General features: G+C 43.7%; 1 protein-coding gene across 1 annotated transcript in view; it reads right to left on the reverse strand.

The window, feature by feature from the left end:
• Positions 1-380: 380 nt before the first annotated feature.
• Positions 381-20,276, reverse strand: part of CHCHD3 (coiled-coil-helix-coiled-coil-helix domain containing 3) — a 1,039,901-nt gene continuing 1,020,005 nt past the window's right edge. The window contains exon 8 of the mRNA XM_078677453.1: positions 381-1,174. Coding sequence (XP_078533579.1) covers positions 1,151-1,174 — 24 coding nt within the window. The 3' untranslated portion in view covers positions 381-1,150. The remainder of the gene's footprint in view (positions 1,175-20,276) is intronic.

Raw genomic sequence — 20,276 nt, forward strand, 5'->3', positions numbered from 1 at the left:
GGTTTAGGGGCTTTCACTAAAATGCTGAAACTTTCATTTCACAGGGATCCGTGAAATATTTGACTTTTATTCCATTTCAGACTATTCCGAGTGCATTTTCGATAATGCCCTGGACATGTCTGCACAGACAGCTCTCCTGTTAGATATTCCATGGCTGATGGAGTTTTCTCCTGCCACACCACTTTCCTATTTAGTGTTGACAAGCATCCTGTTACCAAAGGAAAAATGTGGTGGTTGTAGCGTAATGGAACGTGATGCCACTGCACAGCTTTCTCTCTCCCTTTGCATTCATAATTTCGATGCATTCATTACAGGTTTTCCCCAATATTTAAACTTAAAAATACAGCAAAGACCCAATTAAAACATTAGAGACAGAAATGTTTCTTGCTGTGAAAATATATGGTTTAATACATTACGTTTTCAGACATAATTGCCAGAATTAGGAGGAGCAGGAAACAACAGCAAACACAGCTTTGGGCTGAATTCGTAAAATACAATATAAGACCTGATTGTAATGAGAGCCAAAACTGGCTATGAAATAGTGTGGGCAGATGACGTTATTATAAGAACTAACACGTGTTTCTGTTATCTGTGTAGTGGGTCTCCCATACACAGTTTATTTATATAGAACAAAATGCAACATTAACATCCAACAGATGTTTTGAGAAAATGAGAACATACTGTCACAATTGTGCTCAGCCTCCGGCAACTTTGAACCTTCCAATACTGCAACAGGACACTCTAATAAATAAAGAGAAACACAGGACAGAAGTTGGATCCGCCATTCCGTACAGTTCGTTGTATTTCTTAGCTGAGAATATAGTACTAGAGTGCTATTCCTGATTAGTAAAATCAAAATGATGGGCATGGAATAGGTTAATTCTGTGCCAAGTATCACATGATTTTAGGTCTCACAAAACAGTATTCCTCCCACTTTGGTCAGTTTCTTTTGCATCTTTGCAACTGGTTGTTGCTCGTTGTGCCCATTCCTTAGATGTGAAGTCTCTTATGGGGCATGACTTCAGTGATAATAGCGCACATACATTGTATTATGCTTGCTGTGGTCATAGTCTCTTCTAATTCTTGCGGTTCCTCTGAGAGGTGTCAGATTGTTCTTGACAAAAGGTGTGGTTCTTGTCTAAAGCAAACTTCACCCACCTCTTCTGAGCATGGTCTGCAATAAAGAAAGAGGATATGTCCATCAGATGATTAATATCTTGCATGTTTATGCCTTACGTTGTATCATGCATAATGGAGTCCATAGCTTAAACACTGAACAAATCACTGCAATTGTACAACAATTAGTCTTATTAAATAAATGCCGAGTATGCAGTTCGGAATAGAGCTTCAGAGAAATGCTTGCTACTAAAAGATAACATTGCAGTTCCCCAGATACATTTTCTGGCTTCACAAAAAAACAAATTCATTAAAATCCAAAACTACGCACAATGGTATATGAAGGAACATGTGGCGGCAAGCACCGAGTCCAAAAACTGAAAAGCATATGGAGACTATGTCAGTCTTTGTTTTAGTGAAAGCACAAAAAAACACAGGTAAAATACATAAATCCCTTATCACACACGCCAATAAGCAATGCTTCAAAACGCAAACAAACTGACTTTTAACTTTCCCGAAGCTCTTTCCTCTATGAAAGGCTTCCTCCTTGAGCCCCTCTTCAACTCAATCTAATTACTGGTTTTAGAAACTCATAGGCTTTCTCTCTCAGATCTCCAATCTTCACCTCAACATTAAGAAGAAACCCCCCAAACTATCCTCCCGTCAGTGCTCCACCCTTAAAATATCTGGATAATCAACCTTTACACCTCACTGACACTTAGGTATCAAACCCGCCTCTTATGCTAATGATGCTAGCCTAGCAGCCTTACGCAAAAATTGCTGCAAAGAAACTGCACCAGTTTTTCATCACATCATAAACGCTTCAGTATCTCATGGCTTTTTTTTACACAAGACTTAACTCCGGTAATACTTCTCCACTGTTAAAGATGTGCTGTGTGACTCCTCTGAGAAACAAGGCAAGAGCCCAGTTAGCATCATGAACACCAAGGCTTACAAAAACAAACTTTGCATAACCACCTATGTTGTTTCAAGGGAAAAACTTAGAGCAGCAGACAAATAAACCAAGTCAGGCAGGATTTGAGGATTATAGCAAAGTGACACATTTTTCTGGAGGAGAAGTGAAAGATAAACCCAAGAAGGATGAAAGATAAACCCAAGAAGGATGAAAGACCATTAGTACACAAAGGTGGCAGGTAAGATCACAATTTGTGAGACTAAAACGTTGCACAGCGAACTGAAAATGCTCGTTGCCTAACGTGAAACTAAAGTAACACCTGTGGGACTGCGGGTCAGGGATATAAAAATAAGCATCCCGTAGATCCAGCACTACCATCCAGTCTCCGAGGTCGAGAACAGACAATCTTGTGCCAGAGTGACCATCATGAATCTGTCTTTTAGCGAATAGGAATTGAGATAGTGAAGATCTAAAATGGGACGGAGGCCTCCATCCTTTCTATACCCTATCAATGGCTCCTGTGGCCAAAAGTCCTTGCTCTTCCTACTGCAAGTGCAGCAGAAGGTCCCCTGCCAGCCGATCTGGGGATGGTGAAAGGTGCAGCAGGGAATGGTAATGCGTAACCCTGCAGATCAATTTGCAGGACCCACTTGTCTTAAGTATTGTTCACCATCTTGGCAAAAAGTGTTGGATCTTGCCTCTGACAGGGTGGCCGTGTACCATCAAGGCCAAGTAAAAGAGGCTTTTGGTTGGCACCAGCTGGGGTGTGTGGGCAGAAGGCTGGGATGTACACTGTCCCTTTTGGCCTCTCCAGTGGGGACCTCAAAAAGGCTGGGGTGATTGTTGCACCTGCTGAGATTGTTGGCGATATTTGAAGCTCTTCCTAAAGCCACAGTGGGGGTGAAACTGCTGGTGCAGCTGACGTAGAGGGGCAGAAAGAACAGGGAGAGTGCTGTGGTCCTGCTTTCTTTGAAGAACTCAGGGTCCAGTCTGCTTTATCTTCAAAATGTCAGGAGTCATCAAATGACATGTCCATTAGACTGGCCCAAACGTCTCCTGAAAAGCCAGTGGGCCGCAACCAGGCATGCCTGCGAATGGCCACACTGGTGCCAACAGCCCAAGGGAATCAGTAGTAGCCAGTCCACAGCAGACGGTGAACTGACTGCATCACAACTATCTTGTATGACCTGGGAAAGTATATCCTGGGCTTCTTTTGTGACCATGGGCAATACTTGGCCCACAGAGTACCAAAAGGAGTAGAAGGAGCAGCCCAGAAGGCAGCTGGCATTTACTGAGCGATTTGTCAAACTTGTAGAAGAAAAAAAACTGCTTACCATAAGTCTCTATCCTCTTTGATTCCCTGTCAGGGGGAGTTGCAGTAAATTTGTTTGAGTTTACCTTCCCTGGCCGAAAGTGCAACACAAGATTCTCAGAATGAGCTGCTAGGTGAGGAAAGCTGGGTCACCTGGAGAAGAGCAATAACATCTGGTGATACAAAGGTGGGCCTGAGCAGGGTTTGGTTCAGGTAAATAATAGTGTATTAGTAAGAGCCTCATTGAATAGGAGTAGGGGCCCAGAACTCAACTGGCCAGACAGTTATTTATTAAACCAATGGTAGGCCCAGACAGCCAAGAATCAGAACAATAGATAATTTTTTTTCATCCAGGCCCTCGATTAACTTTGTGGGCTGATTTCATGGAAATAATAAAACGTTACCAAAAAGCACTAGACTGTAGTAAATTTAAAGAAAAGCCAAACGAATGTACATAAAAAGTCTGAGTGCACATAATTAGATGTCATAAAATGCACATTGATTTTACCTTCCTGAGTGGGAAGTTTGAGATCAAGAGCCTCCGCTGTCCTCTGAATAATCATAGCAAAAGTGGCATAGCGTTTGTGGCGGGCCATAGGGGAGAAACTGGTCCAGGGTCTGGGGAGGTATCAAGACCTATGGCAGATTGAAGCTCCTTGTACCCGTTGTTCTCTAGGTAAGGCTGGCCGATCTTATCCTCATCATCATAGTCCATAAGGATAATGTTACTTACCAAGTAAGCATCTGTTTTTGGCACGTAGAGCTGTAGTTTCACATGCTTTGCATACTCCTGCTATCTAGTGTTGGGTCAGGATGTTTGCAAGTTGTTTTTCTTTGAAGAAGTCTTTCCTAGTCACAAGGTAAAGTGTCTCCTACTTTCAGTGATAGTGTGCATGATCATACACTCCATTATTAGATTGTTTTCCCACAAGAGGGTGAGAATGGAGTGAGTAAGTGTACTATAGAGATGTCCATGCGTATAAACATACAATGAAAAACTGCAACAACTTCAGGTACCCGTGGAGGAGGGTGGGCCATGTGAATCTACAGCTCTACATGCCAAGAACAGATGCTTACTGATAAGTAGCATTATCTGTTTGAGGCATGTGTGCTGTAGATACACATACTTTGCATAGACTACAAACCAGTATACTCCAAAAGCGGTGGCTAACCTGTTGATGTTGCAGTTGTCTAGAAGAGTCTTTTAAGTACTGCTTGGCCTACGTTAGCCTGTTGACGTGCTAACACATCTACACAACAGTGTTTGGTAAATGTGTGTGGTGTAGACCAGTGGTCCCCAAACTGTGGTCCGCGGACCCCCAGGGGTATGTGACACATTAGCAGGGGTCCGCAGGTCTCGAGCGCCTTTCGTCATAATAAACAAAACGCCCATGTGCCCTCACAGCACATAACAACTGTGAATGACTTCGCTGGGGTGGCGGGGTCGCAAAAAAATCTGTCCATTCTGCTTTAGGTGCAAGCTGAAGGGTGGTGATCGGCCTTATTTTACTATCAGATTCTATCTGGATGCCTCCGAGTCATGCCCGCATGGAAGTACTTATGTCCTCTTGTTTTTTTGCCCACCCCCAGAGCATTTTGCTTCCCAGTCTCCTCTGTTTGGCCATGGATGAGCTGTGCCTTGCTTTGTCGCTAAACAGCGTGTGGACACCTCAGGTTAGAAGGAAAGCACTTCTCCCACTGAATCTGTGAGCTACTCAAAGAGAAACACAAGTGTTTTGCGGCTCAACACAAGTACTTAAAATAACTTAACACACATACATATCGTATTTACTCAAAGCGAGTGCAGCGTGATTGTCATCACATTAACTGATGTACTTTCTCCCGAAGGATACACAACTCTTCTGCCTTGATGACATGCTCATACAATAAAAGCCAGTGCATGCATTAAAAACGCAACTCTAAGGCCGAGCCGAGGCCATGAGGTGAGGAGCCAAACTCCCGGATTGCCGACAGGAGGCTGAGATAGTCAGACCCTCCAGCATTTCGCGATTTCGCGATTCACGAAAAAATCGCGAAATCAGCCGATTACCGCGATGGGCACTATATTTACAATTATTGCCGCGATATTTACAAAAAAAAGTGTCAGCAAAACAAACTGCTCTTTCATTGGCTGCATTGGCTGTGGGCGCACACGTCACTACGTGCCACCGTCCAGCCGTCCAATACCTGCTTCCTCCAGGCCAAGATCCAAGCCTTTAGCTATCCTGAGATCAAACAACACAAGTCTCAGAAAGCGGCGTGCTTTATTCTCCAGCTCCGGGAATGTGCTTTTCTCTGTAGGTCGTACTGTACACTGAACAGTTTTAAAAATGGTAAACGCTCCGAAGTAAGGCTTTTAATGTTATGCAGGCGAGCCCAGCAAACTTCGGGAACTTGTTACGGGAGCAGGCAGACGGAGCCCGGGGCTCGAACTGTGGGAGCTGGCGGGGCTGGGGCACTGCAGCTGAGGGGGGCTCGAAGAGAGGCTGAAGCGCCGGAGTATTTAAAAAACAAAATTGTGCTTTGGGTGAATCTAGCTTACAATTCTGAACTGGTAGACGAGGAAAGAATAATATTATCGAAGCACTGCTTGTTCGCACCGTACTTTACTTATAAACTGCAAAGCGGAGTTAAGACAGGCTTTACAAGCTTCTTTTAACATTTAATTTTGCTGGCTCAACGCAAGTACTGCTCTCAAATACAGTGTTGTTTTAAAGGAGCAGATGTATAAGCAGCGTCGTGTTATGAAAACCTCAGCTCAACGAGGGAACCTTCTAAGCACCAAGAGCAGCGGGCGGGAACGTAAAGCAATACCAAAATTCAAGAACAAAAGCTCTCAGCAAGAAAAGCAGCCTAGACCCCTGACTCAGGAATCCGGCATATATAGAGGACCAAATTATGTGTCAAGGTTGACTGTTACGTTGCAGGCAAAGGCAAATTATGCTGCTATGCAACATTTTATTCAATTAAAGCCAGCTTAAGTTTTACATTCTTCGGCTTTATTTCTAGATATATTGACACTTGAATACACTTCGGCTCAAAAGTGAATCTAATACTAGAAAATTACAAAGGCTTGTTGAACATTAAAAGCACACATTAACTTAATGTGTGCTTTTAATGTTCAATAAGCCTATGTAACAAGGGAAATGAGAACATAGAGGTGTGGCCAAGGATGGGATTGTATTACTACGGAAAAAGGTGCAAGGGAAGAGGCAGGAATGTGAGAGTAGAAGCAGGGGAAAGTGTGTGAAAGAACAGAGACAGAAGTAAAACGGGTTGCACCAAAAAAAAAAGACGAGAAGAAGAAAGAATACCAAAGCAAATAGATAAGATGAGAGACAAGGAATGAAGACAAGTGTGTATACATCAAAAGAAGGGGAAGTGAAAGGAAGGAGGGAAAGGTTGGTAGAAAGAAAGAAGCAGTGTTAGTCTGCTTTCTTGTCTCCACTGCCAATGTTACCAGCTTTTACGTAGTGCATTGATACCAACTGTAGAACCCCATAGCGCTTACAGAATGTCGGGAGTCTGTCTGATCACAGCTATTGTGGTTTAAGCTAAGTTTAATTGTCGATCAGGTTAAGATGGGATTGTTCTATGTTTAGTTTGGTGAAGGTGTAGGACGTGCACGTACCATAGGACTTTGCCAATTGTATCACAAGGTTGTATATTTGTATTTTGCAGAACAGAAGTCATAGTGTTGTTGAAAGGCGACTTGTCAATTACTGGTTGTAGGTTACGGAGGATCGCTGGCAATGGGGTTAATGGTAGGGTCTGAAATATAAAAAGAATGCGCAGCAGCCCATAATTGTGAAGCACACGCTCGAGGGAAGTGTCTACATTGCAAATAAACCAAATATACATAGCTTCATGTTGTTAAAAAACTAAAAAAACTAAGATATCTGTGTTTGTTGTAGGAAAAATGGCCACATAAAATGCCGCAAAATTGCCGCTAAATTCCCATATTTGTGCCGCTAAATTTCCATTTTTGTGCCGCTAAATTTGCTAATCCATGCCGCTATATCCTGGGGGGTCTGGATAGTAATTAGCAACGACAAGAGATTGTAGGTCAAATAGACGAGCTGAGAAGTGTTAGTGCCCAAGAGTCATGAACAGAGAAAATGGAGTACTGACTTCTTCCGGAGAGAAATGGGACGAGAGGCGTGGGGGCAGGGGCCTGCTGGAAGTGATAACACAACCTAAGTGGGCTTGAACCTTGCACTTTTACCTAAAACAATACTTAAAAGATAATTGGGTTTTGGAACTGGTGAATCACTGATGTGTTTGTATATCCTTAACTGTCACCATTTATCGTTGTTGCGTTAATATATGTAAACGCCTTTAACAGATGTTGGATTCATGCAATAAGTATAATAAAGTTTGCACATAGATCTTTTTTAGTATATTTCACAATGATGTTTTATGGTGTCCGACGTCCTGTTGCTTTTGACAGCAAAATGAAATAAAGTACACTTCGGGAAGTAGGTTTGAGGCCAAATAACTTCTAGGAGTAACCTTAAATAAACAAAAGTTTATTCAAATTAAAATGTGTGCAGGGGGCTTACTGACACTGGTTTGATGATTTAAGCGCCATAAATATGGAGCGTCTGAATAAACACAGTTAAGACAACCTACTTGATCTACTGCCCTGCTCCGCCCATGCCATATACCTGAATAAATGAAGGACTTGACTTCAAGGGTCCTGTTAGAGGCAGGAGCACTAAAGGAGATTGTACATTTCTTGGCCAGGCTATATGAGAGACTGTCATGCAAAGTGCGCTACGGATCCCTAGGCGAATGTACCTCCTTTTTTAAAGTTTCAAGAGGCATACGCCAGGGTTGTGTTTTGGCCCCCTTTTATTTTCCCTTTTTATTAACCAAATCGATTCTATATTGTGCCAGACCCCTGCTGATGCACCTTTGATTGGAGGTAAACCGGTGCCAATTTTATTGTATGCGGATGACGCTGTGCTATTGTCCCGCACACAGATTGGTTTACAGCGCCTTATTGATAGATTTATGATGTATATAGAAAGTAGGAAGCTACTAGTAAATAAATCTAAAACCTTTGTAATGTCCTGTGGGATGAAAGCTAAGAAAACCCACTCCAGCTTTTTTATTGATAAGGTCAAGATGGTACAAGTAAAAACCTTTTGTTACTTAGGTATCACTTTTGCTAATAGTGAGTCATGGCAATCGGAGTTCGAAAACATCAGCCTAAAAACGAAGAGATCCACCAATAGCATCTTTAGATTTTCATCTAAACTTGGGGTGAGGAGCATTAAAGATATGATGAATATTTATAATGTAAAATGTGTGTCCTCAGCACTATATGGCGCCGGGGTCTGGGGTCATTGTGTTGGTCCAAATGTGCAGAGAGACGAAAATAAGTTCCTCAGGAAACTGTTATGTGTACCACCTTCAGCTTCAGTGGAACTGATCCATGAAGAAGTAGGAATTGAATTTATTTCGGATCTAGCAGCACTGCGCCCCTTGCTGCTTTGGCGCTCAATCTGGACCAAGCCTGAAACCCAATTTTCCCAGGAGATAATTCTTGATTGCCTCAGGTTGGATCACTCCTCACGCATCCCCTGGCTTAAGTACATATACCACTGGTTTCATTTACTTTTCCAGTTTGACATTTTTCTTGACCCTGGATCTGTGGCTTTAATCCCAAAAAAAGATATTAAACTAAGGTTTTTAAGTCATAAGAAAGAAGGTCGTGCAAAGGTGTCTGGGAAACTGCAAACCGTGATGACCTACCGGGACTACAATCTACCCACTGGTTTTCAACCTTACCTCTCTGGTGTCACTCGTAACTCTCACCGGTTTGTTTTAACACGCTTACGATTGGGAATCGTCCATCATCTTGTTGCATTTCCTACAATGAATTCTAGATCTGATATAGCTTGCCCTTGTGACTATGTCTCCCGCCAGAGCTGCTGCCATTTTTTACTGTTTTGCTAATTTTATCATTTTTTTAGGGTAACATATTTAAAACCCGTCTTTTTAAAACACAATGTTCGTTCCACGAGGAATGCTTTACGGCTACTTAGTTCCTTAGAGGATATGGATATCTGCTTCTTTGTAGCGACATATATATTAAAATGTACAGCTGCCAGGAAAGCCATAGTTGTATGATATTTCAGACTGTGTCCTGTTTTTACAATGGCCTCCTGTCTGTATATTTTATTAATGTACAGCTGCCAGGAAAATCATAGTTTTATGATATTCCTGTCTGTATATTTGTTTATTTATTCCTGTGCAATATATCATGTACATAGTATACTGTATGCACTTTAAATGAATTTAGTCTTTTGGCTCACAGCTTGTATAGTAGAAATTTAACTTTGGTTATATTATGTTCTTGGAACCCCCTCTTGTTGTGTCCTTGATGCCTTTTATCCATGCATGTTATTATGTATATAATGGTTCCCCGTGAATTGTTTCTTATTGCCGTGTCTTTGACGGCTTTTTAGCAATGTATGTTATATATGTAGGTGTTCTGCTTATATGGTTTGTTTTACAAATCGAATAAAGCTTTTTAACTATGAACTATGACTTCAAGGGGATACAGGCATATTATTTCACTCGCTATGGGTAACTCAGTCACTTAGATAGCTTTGCCACTCCTGAATAATTGTAATTCATTGCTAATGTTTGAAATTTAAATTGTACAAATTGCTTGGGGTTCCCCGGATTCCAGTAGTGATTCAGTGGTGGTCCTCAGGAGTCAAAAGTTTGGGTACCACTGGTGTAGACCATGTGGCTACCTTACATATGTCAGCTAGAGGAATGTTACCTAAAAAGGCCATTGAAGCCCCTATTTTGCAAGTGGAATGCACTCTAGGGGGTATGGTTAAAGTTCTTTTAGCTTTAGCATAGCATGTTTGAATGCATTTAACAATCCATCTGGCAATACCAAATTTTGAGATAGGATTGACTTTGTGAGATGGACCAAATGCAACAAACAGTTGCTTTGGTTTGCGAAAGCCTTTTGTCCCATCTATGTAGTACAGTAAAGCTCCTTTAACGTCAAGCGTGTGAAGAGTGCGTTCTGCTACAGAATCAGGTTGGGGAAAGAAAACAGGTAAATCAACTGATTGGTTTATATGAAAAGCCGAAACTACTTAGGGAAGAAATTTAGGGTTGGTGCGGAGAACTATCCTGTCTTTGTGTAGCAGAAAGAAGGGTTCTTCTAAGGTTAACGTCTGTAGCTCACCAACACTCCTCAGTGATGTGATGCCAATGAGGAAAGCAACCTCCCATGACAGTAATGGCAAAGGGCACTTGTGGAATGGTTCAATAGGTGGCCCCATGAGCCTTGTGAGAACAATGTTGAGATTCCATACTGGGGCAGGAGGAATCCTTGGTGGTATTACTCTTTTTAATCCTTCCATGAAAGCTTTGATTCAATGTCAGGACCCAGAGGCGAGGATTAGGCTGTACTTTCTTCACTTTATTCATAACTTGTAAACTCCAGCAGCCATTTCAAGAACTATGAAACTTACGAAAGACTACATTTGCCATGAACATCTGGGAAAGTGAAAACAACAAAGTCCATCAAATCATATTCCAGTCTGCTGTATAACATCCTGTGAAGCCAGTCTAGCCCCCTTTTTCTTCGCTGCTCCAGTAGCAATACAGAGTAATGTTGTTTCTTTCTTCTTTTTTGGGCCTATAACAAATGTATGGTGCGCATTTCTTCATGTTTAGGCAGCATTAGTTGCCAGCACTGCGGGGGCTTTCCGCTCCTAAGCGGTCGCCGTCACCCAGGCTCGCTTAAGCCGCGGTGTGGAGGGCCCACACTAGCTAATTACGCGCGCAGCGCGTCCTCAACCCCCGGGCAGCTGGAACACGTCAGTTTCACTGCCTGTCATTAGCGGCGTATTCCGGCTGCGGTTTATGCTCATGGGCAGGTTTGTCAATTACCACTCGATCGGGCGAGCTATTAATATCCTCAGACACACAGGTGTTGGATTTTCAAACACCGCTCGTGAGGCATAGGGGATATCAATGGTCTAGCGAGCCGGCACCTGAAGGGATAACACTGTGCGTGGTAAGAACAACCGGTTACACAATAGGATAAGGGACACCCCTGATGCTTAGTTAACCTCTCAGAGTATCAGGGGGCAGTCCCTATTATTAGTTAGGCAGTCTGCCAGTGATATCCCTCGCAGCTGAGTGGGAGGTCTGCTTCCTTGACCAAGTTTACTTCAATGGAATATGAAGAATCTGGGGAGTACATGGAGGAGGTTACCTACCTCTCAATAGACGACCAGTTCTGTGAAGGGATGTACGCCTCCATCCTCAGAGCTGTGTCTCAGGTGGTAGCCCCCCTGGAGAAGAGACTCTTGGCACTCCAGGCGCAGTTAGACCCATTGGTAAGACTCACGCAATCACTATGGTACCAATTTCTCTACTGAAGTTAAACCAGGTTATTGGTGCAGGTTGGTAAATCCTCCTGAGTATGAGGTAAATGAAAATGAAATGAAAGTGCTATCCCTAACATGTGGGGAGCGCCCCAACTGCAATCAGGGAATCATTTACCATATTCACAACTACTTAGATTAAAAAGAATATCATCCGATGAGGACCTTTTACAAAGCAGTTCATATACCATGGTGGAGAAATTCAGACAAAGGGGTTACCCAACTCCACTCCAAACAAGAAGCGGTACACAAAGCAGAGAACAAATCACGTGAAAGTTTACTCAAGAGTAAGGAAACACCCTCATAAGAGAAAAAGAGGGAAGTGTTTGTATCAACATTTTCACCCCGCAGTCTTAGGATAAAGAAAGCTATACTAAAATACTGGCAAATTCTGAACAAAACATACATTTAAAAACCTGAAAAACACAGAGGTACATTCTCATGTATGAACTGTGGGAGCTGTAATTCCATCATCAAAGGGAACACTTTATCTCACCCCACCAGGGGAACTACCATCAAACTGAAGGTCATGTTGAAATGCCCTGCGGCAAAGTTTACGTTGGAAAAACAGAGGAAAATAAAGACACGACTCTGTGAACACAAAAGCAATATTCGTACAAAAAATCAGAAATCTACAGTGGCCACACATTTTAATAACCACAACGTTAGTCAATTCAGATATATGATACTTGAGCAAGCACCCATCAGAATGGGGAGGGGCAATACTCGTTTCTTACTCCAAAGAGAAATATTTTGGATCAACTATTCGGGTACAGTGAATCCCAAGGGTCTCAATGAACGCATGGACTTTAACTGTCTTCTGTAGGATGCTTCGTATAAGAACATTCTATGCATTGAATAAGACTTTCCTACAATTATTTATCATTCAATGTGTCACTGACACTGTATATGTTTCTGGTTATAACTATTGTGTTACAAGTTTGCCTCCATTATCATACAACTACAGTGGAGAGGTCGTATTTGACTGTTAGTTAAGCATGTATATGCTTTAATTACCTTATTTCTGTTTTCAGCTCATGGGGACAAGAAGATAGAATGTATTATGAATACACTGTGATTTAATGTGGTAGTAACATTGTATACAGATCGTTCATTTTTTAGCTATTTTCTTAAGAAGATAGCTACAGTTGTGACATCATCATTATTATTGACGCTTAGCGGGTCATATACCCAGGCTTCATCATCGATTCACCTCGTAAGGGAGGGTTATCATGTATTCTTAGTATCATTCTCAATTAGGACCTTACGTTTACTTTAGATTTCTTATCACTTAGCAGATTCTCATCACACAAATCGATGGCCACAGTGGGAACTTGTGTACTTTTATTATGAGTTCTACATAATTTCAAGTTTTTCGCGATGCATACTCTTTTACTTTAACTGTGGGTACCTGCTTGGGCTCCAATTTCACATGCGGTGATATACTTCCAGGTACGATATCACTTTTAAACCCCGGGTCAGGTCAGACACGGTAACACTTTCATTCAACTTCACTGCGGGAGACGCGTGAAACATTGCGAAGACCATTACCGGTGAGTGATTATTTCAGACATAGTATATACGGGCTATTTAATGTCGCTACTATGCTGCAGTTTTTGATGGCCACATACCCTTTACTTTGCAGTAGTGACATCGATGAAAATTAGTTATAGCATGTTTTATTAACCCAGAAAGTAAGTCACACCATTAGAGGGCAGTTTTAAAATTCGGGTTATAAGGAGTGGTGAACCGCGGCTGTTACGCACTACACAGTAGAACTATTGCATGATTTTTAAAACAGTCACGTTGTGGACGGATTCCAGCATGTAATTTCACTTTTGGTCTTTTTAAATAAAGTTTTGCACTTTTTTTCATTCCTTTTTTTCAACAGTCTATATCACATGTATATACAGGACAGCAATGCACTTTGGAGAGATGGTTGTGATAAATAGATGGCATGACAACACATGATTAGGCAGGGTTGCCAAGTTCAGTTAACTGGTAGCAGTTGGAGATAAAAGATGATCATTACGCCATGTACCTGAATAGACTTATAGCCTAGTTTCTTCGGTTTTTGTAGGAGCAAGCCCCTGACGAAGGGCAGGGCCTGAAATACATTGGGCGCAGCTATATTAAAGAAAAGAACATTTACTAATCTATAATTATGATGGATTCTATGTGAGGAAAATGAATAGGATTCTTGAAAGAAATTGAAATGAAATAACATTTCAATTGATTACCGGAATGCACATGTAAATTAATTTTCCTTGAGTGCGGTTGGGCACGCTCCCTACTAGTTAGGGATAGCGCTTTCATTTCAACTCTAGGTGCAGTACCAGAAACCCCTCACTTCGAGGGATGTAACTAAAGGGCCCCTGCCCCCATATCTCCAGGTCAATCGGCTACACAAGCGCTTACCCCACCCCAGAACCCAGAACAGCGCAAGCATGACGCCAACGTCGATCTCCACGCGTTTGCGCACATCAAGCAGGCTTTTCTGGATGCCCAGCCTATACTAGAACCTCAGGCACCGGGCCCTTCAGGACTAGACCCAATTACACTACCACTGGCGGACCCAGGGGATGGGATTGATTCCCCCAACGCATCAGATGGGGACGGGGATGGTTCTAGACCATGGCGCCCAACGCCCGGCCCCGCGATAGAGTCATCCCCCCACAGACACCAGCCTCCCTTCGCAGGGGAATTTGCTGGATCCTGATGATCTCTTGCACCCGAGATGCGTGGACTGGTGACCCGCTCCCTAGACAAGGAAGTGGGAGGATGTCTTAAAGCAGAGTGCCTCTGGCTCTCCTTGGAGGGTAAAGTGGCAACCACACTGGAGATAGACCCCAAAATGGCCACTTTCCTCGCCAAGTGTGGCCGCGACCCCAAGAAGGGCATCAATCTGTCTTGGCGATCGTGCCAGGACAAGCTCCTGGACATTGCAGGTCCGTTAGCAGAAATCATGGATATGGTGGAGGATGCCAAGGCCTCCGTTTACCTCATATCCACATAAATGCTATCAAACTGGGCTCAGAGGGTCATCATCTTCCTGGGAAATGCGAACTGTGCGATATCTACAGAGAGGCGCAGATCACTTCTCATTAAGATCGACCCCATGTTTTGGGAGCTCTCCACATCAAAGGCAGGGACAATAGCCCAGGGAAACCTGTTTGGGGATCCACTTATCATGGATTTATGGAAATTCATAAGCAGTTTTAATTGCTTTGATAAAGCACAATCCTCAATCAAGAGGATATTTAAACCGCAGATGGGCGAGTTAGGGGGCGCTCGTCCGGCTGTCCTTTTAAGCCAGCCTCCAGAGGTGGTGACTCGAGACGCGGCCAATGGCAGGATCCCAGCAAGTTTGGTAACTTTTACCAGACAATGTCCTACCCCCTTCGCTGCGGAGGCAGAGGCTGGCAAAGAGGCAAAGGCGGCAACAACCAAGGTGAGAGTTCAGGACCCGACAGGCATTTCAGTTGGAGGGCGACTGGCCCTTTTTCAATTGAATTTGGAAAAGCTATCCTCAGATGCTTGGATAATCCAAACAGTGGGAGGTTTCCACATTGAGTTTTATGGGACTCCAATCCCACCCCATCAGCCTACTCCTTTGATCTTTCCACCAAAATAAAAGGCGTTGGTGAATCAGGAGATAGTCAGCCTGTTACAGAAAGGAGCAATAGTGAGATCGATGATTCACCCTCGCAGGTTTATCAACAACCTCTTCTTAGTGGAGAAGAGGGATGGCGGGCAATCTACAAGAATTCAACTCCTGTCTACTCTACCGTCATTTCAAGATGGAGGGTATCCATCTCTTGCAGGACCTTCTTCAAGTGTATGATTGGATGGTCCATCTAGACCTGAAAGACACTTATCTAACGGTACAGATTATTCCCCCACACAGGTGCTTCTTGCAATTCCTGTGGGACTCACAAGTCTTCGAATACCCCGCCCTTCCATTCGGTCTGTCATCGGCTCCATGGTGTTTCACTAAGTTGATGAGGCCAGTCATCGAGCACTTACAGACATGAGGGACAAGATTATTTGTCTACCTCGGCGATATCCTGCTCATGGACCAATGTCCGATACGCTTGTCCAAACATTTGCAAACTGCAGTAGATCTACTGGAATCTTTAGGGTTCGTGATAAACGGAGGGAAATCAGCCCTGACCCCATCTCAGTCAAAAGAGTTCTTGGGCTTCTTGATAAACGTGACCGAAGGGACTCTCAGTTTAGCCTCTCGGAAGTTGTCCACAATCCAACACGGGCTTCAGAGAACCATCTCCAAATCCCATGTGTCACTCCGCCATTTGGCACGGATAGTGGGGCTCCTCTTGCCATCTATCCAGGTGATTTTTTCTTCATTACAGGACCCTACAGTGTTTGAAAATCGAACACCTCCAGAAAGGCCTCATGTGTGCCCAAATGGCTCCGCTGTCGGTCGAGGCAAAGGAGGAAATGAAGTGGTTGCTAGCCCACATGGATGCCTGCAATGGCAGGGCGATCTACGTCTCCCAACCAGACCTCGTAATCTAGTTAGGTGCCAGCGGCTCCGGATGGGGCGCCCGACGTGGGGAATTCTCCACTGGGGGCAAATTGTCCTCCACCGAACGATCTCTGCGCATCAAGTGTCTGGAGCTGATGGCAGGCTCATTTGCCAACCGCTATTGGACCAAGGAGAAGGTGAAATGTTCAGTCCTCCTCAAGATGGAAAATGTAGCGGCAGTACGCTACGTCAATCACCTAGGAGGGACAAGGTCGAAGACCGTGTCAGATCTCGTATGGACCCTATGGGAATATTATTTGAGCAACCAGATTTCCCTGTCAGCGGAACATCTCCTGGGTATTTCCAACCAGGTAGCAGACTGGCATTAGCGCCACTGGAAGGATGCCAGCATTTGGAAATTGAATCCGCAAATCTTTCATCAACTCCAGACCAGGGGTCCCTTCTCCATGAACCTCTTCGCATCCCAAATGGACTTCCAGCTCGACAGGTACTGCAGCTGGAAGCTGGACCCCCATTCGACTGCCATGGACACCTTCCTCCAAGATGGGAGCAAGGAACAACCCTATGCCTTTCCCCCCTTCGCCATGATAACCAGGTTAATGGCACAGGTGCGTAGACCAAGAGCGGACGTAGTGGTGATCACCCCATTTGGTTTCCAGCGATGATGGAACTTACCTGGGATTTTCCAATCCCTCTGCCCCGGTTTCCCTGTCTCCTCTAGGATTCCCAGAACAATCCCTACCCGCTAGTCCTAGCGGGGTCTCTCCGCCTAATGGCCTGGAGGGTTACAGGCGACGTTGGAAAGTCCCAGGCCTTTCAGTAGAGGCTTCCTTCTTGCTCGCTATGGTCCTAGGCAGACAATACGAGCAAACAATATCGATATGCCTTGTCAAGGTGATTGGGTAAGTGTTTACGAATAGATGTGTAAGCTAGTCGAGTTTGCTGTAAATGTAAGAGGCATCAGATAATGTTTTGTATAGAAGCATCTAAAGGATTGATTTTGTTGTTGCAGTATTTAACAAATCTTTTCCATTTTACTGCATAACAAGTTCTGGTGGTAGGCCTTCTTTCTTCCTTTAAAATATTCATACAGTATGGTGGTAAGTTTAAATAACCAAACTCTAGGACTTCAGGAGCCAGATGGCATGATTCAGTTCTTTGGGATTTGTATGTCTGATTTCTCCATGGTTCTGTGTGAGGAGACTGCAGCTTTTGATGTGGAACTATTGACAGCTCCAACAGGGTGGTGTACCATGGTTGACGGGCCCATGTGGGAGCTACTAGAATTAGTGTGAGGGATGTTTGCCTGAGTTTTCGGACAACACATGGAATGAGCGGGAGAGGCGGAAAAGCGTAGGCAAATATCCCTGACCAGTTCATCCATAGGCTATTGCCCTTTGAAAGGTGTGGGCACCTGGAGCCGAAGCTTGGGCATTTTGCGTTTTTGGCTGTGGCGAACAGCTCTATCTGTAGGAAACCCCATTGTTGAAAGTAGGGAAGGAAAACTTGGAGATGAAGTTCCCACTCGTGAATTTGCAGTCTCCCTCTGCTGAGGAGGTCGGAAATTTGATTGTTTACTTATGGGAGATGTTCTGAGAGAAGATAAATCTTGTGATGGATTGCCCAATTCCAAATGGCTTGAGCAAGTGTTGACAGTTGGAGAGAGTGTGCCTCGCCCTGTTTCTGCACATAATACACCGCTGTCATGTTGTCTGTTCAGACTAGGACAGTTTGGGCTATGAGGTGAGTTTGAAAAGCTTTGAGTGCTAGAAAAACTGCTAAAAGCTCTAGATAGTTGATGTGGAGACTTTTGTGCTTGTTGCTCTATAGGCCATTTATTGTGTAACCTATGAGATTAGCCCTCCCAACCTGTTAAAGATGTGCCTGCTGTGAGCATAATCTGTGGAATAGGGTAGCTGAAAGGCCGGTCTTTTGATATGTTTTGTGGATTCCACCACTGCAGAGAGCGATGGGGACGGCCACCTACCAACAGTAGTTCGGTTAATTGTGATTGATTCCACTGACGTGCTAAGCACTCTTGTAGGGGGCGCATGTGAAGCCTTGCATTGGTTATTACTGCGATGCAAGATGTCATCATTCCCAGCAGTTGCATGAACACTTTGGCTGGTAAAGCTTGGTTGGGTTCAAACTGTAGAATCATAGACTGAATACTGCGTATTCTGGCTACATTGGGAGAGGCTAGTCCTTTGACTGTGTCCAGGCTGGCTCCTAGGTAAGACTGCATCTGTGACGGATGCAGGTGAGATTTTTGAGCATTGATGGTAAACCCCAGTTGATGAAGTAGATCTATTGTGATCTGTGTGTGTTGTAGACAGTTCAGGTGAGAGCTAACTTTGATAAGTCAGTCGTCTTGATAGGGGAAGACGTGAATCTGCTGTCTTCTGAGATGAGAAGCGACTACTGCCAGGCATTTGGTAAAAACTCTGGGTGCTGCACTCACTACGAAGGAAAGCACCTTCAACTGGTAATGCTTGTCTGCTATCACAAATCTGAGGTAATTGCGATGAGCCAAATGCATTGGAACATGAAAATATGCTTCTTTTAAACCTAGAATAGACATAAAATCTGCTCTTTGTAAAAGTGGGAGTACCTGTTGAACATTACCATGTGAAAGTGTTCTAATGGTTTAACTCTGGGAGATCCAGAATAGGCCTTAGGGAACCGTCTTTTTTGGGAATGAGAAAATACAGAGAGTAAACTCCCGAGCCATTGTTCTATCAATTGTAGGTGTTCTGGAGACAATTTGTGGGATCGAGGTGGAATGTTTAGGGGATTGCTGGTAAGCTCCAGGCAATAACCATGTTGGATAATTCCAATCACCCATTTGTCTATTGTTATGGACTGCCAAACGGGAAGAAATTGTTGAAGTCTTTCCCTGACAGGTGTGGTGTAGTCGGGGTGGAAGCATGGGCAAGTCACTGTTTATTAAGGGAAGGGGCGCTATGTAGTGTGTTGCCCTTACCCCTACCTTTAAATTTGTTGCCTCTATAACCTTCTCGAAAACATACTCTGGAGGAAGAGGACTGGTTGTTACCATTATATGTTGAGATATTTTGGTCTGGGGATAGGGTTTTAGACCCTCCTCTGTAAAAGGAGCTACAGAAGGAGCCTCTGTTGGATGGAGATTGGAGCGCTCCCATGGACTTGACCACTTCAGTGTCCTTTATCATCTTCTCGAACACTTGAGCGACGCTTGGACCAAAGAGATGTTCTTTATCAAAAGATGTATTAAATATGGATTGTTGAACTTCTGGCTTGAACCCAGAAATTCTTAACCAAGTGTGTATACTGAGCAACATGCTAGTATTAACCTTTTGGTTTTTGTATTGATTTTGGTATATCCCGTCATGTAGGGATAATGCTATTGATTCCCGTGACCTGGGTCCTCCACTTTTGCGGTTCTCTTCCGATCCTCATTGCTGCTGGACTACTCCTTTGCTCTCCGTACTGACCTTCTCCCCTAGTCGACCCCACCTTAGGTCTCCTTTTAACCTTTCCCACTCCGCCTTCCTTGCCCCATTGAACGTGTGTCTTGGCTATGCTGTGTGCTAACTAAGTCATATTATTGTTTAATCACTGTTTTTCTCCTATGTTATACTTGCTCCTGCAACTGATGTAATTTTGCAACTTGTACCTCGCTGATACTCATGTAAAGCGCTCTGATACCTCCGGGTCCAGTCAGCGCTATATAAAACTCAGCAAATAAATAAATGAACATCTCTAGCCGCGGTGTCTGCAGCAACTAGAGCACAACGTATAGAGGAATTAAAAATGAGTTTACCTTAATTTACGAAGTCCTGAGCCTTAGCTTTATACTCATCTGGGAGTTATTGAAGCAATTGCTCCATCTCATCCCAGTGAGCCCGGTCGTACCTGGCTAAAAGAGCCTGCGTATTCGCAATGCGCCACTGATTCGAAGCTTGAGCAGCTATGCACTTGCCGGAAGCGTCAATTTACTTGGACTCCTTATCT

Source organism: Lissotriton helveticus, chromosome 1_1, assembly GCF_964261635.1.
Source record: "Lissotriton helveticus chromosome 1_1, aLisHel1.1, whole genome shotgun sequence".
In the NCBI taxonomy this organism is placed as follows: Eukaryota; Metazoa; Chordata; class Amphibia; order Caudata; family Salamandridae; genus Lissotriton; species Lissotriton helveticus.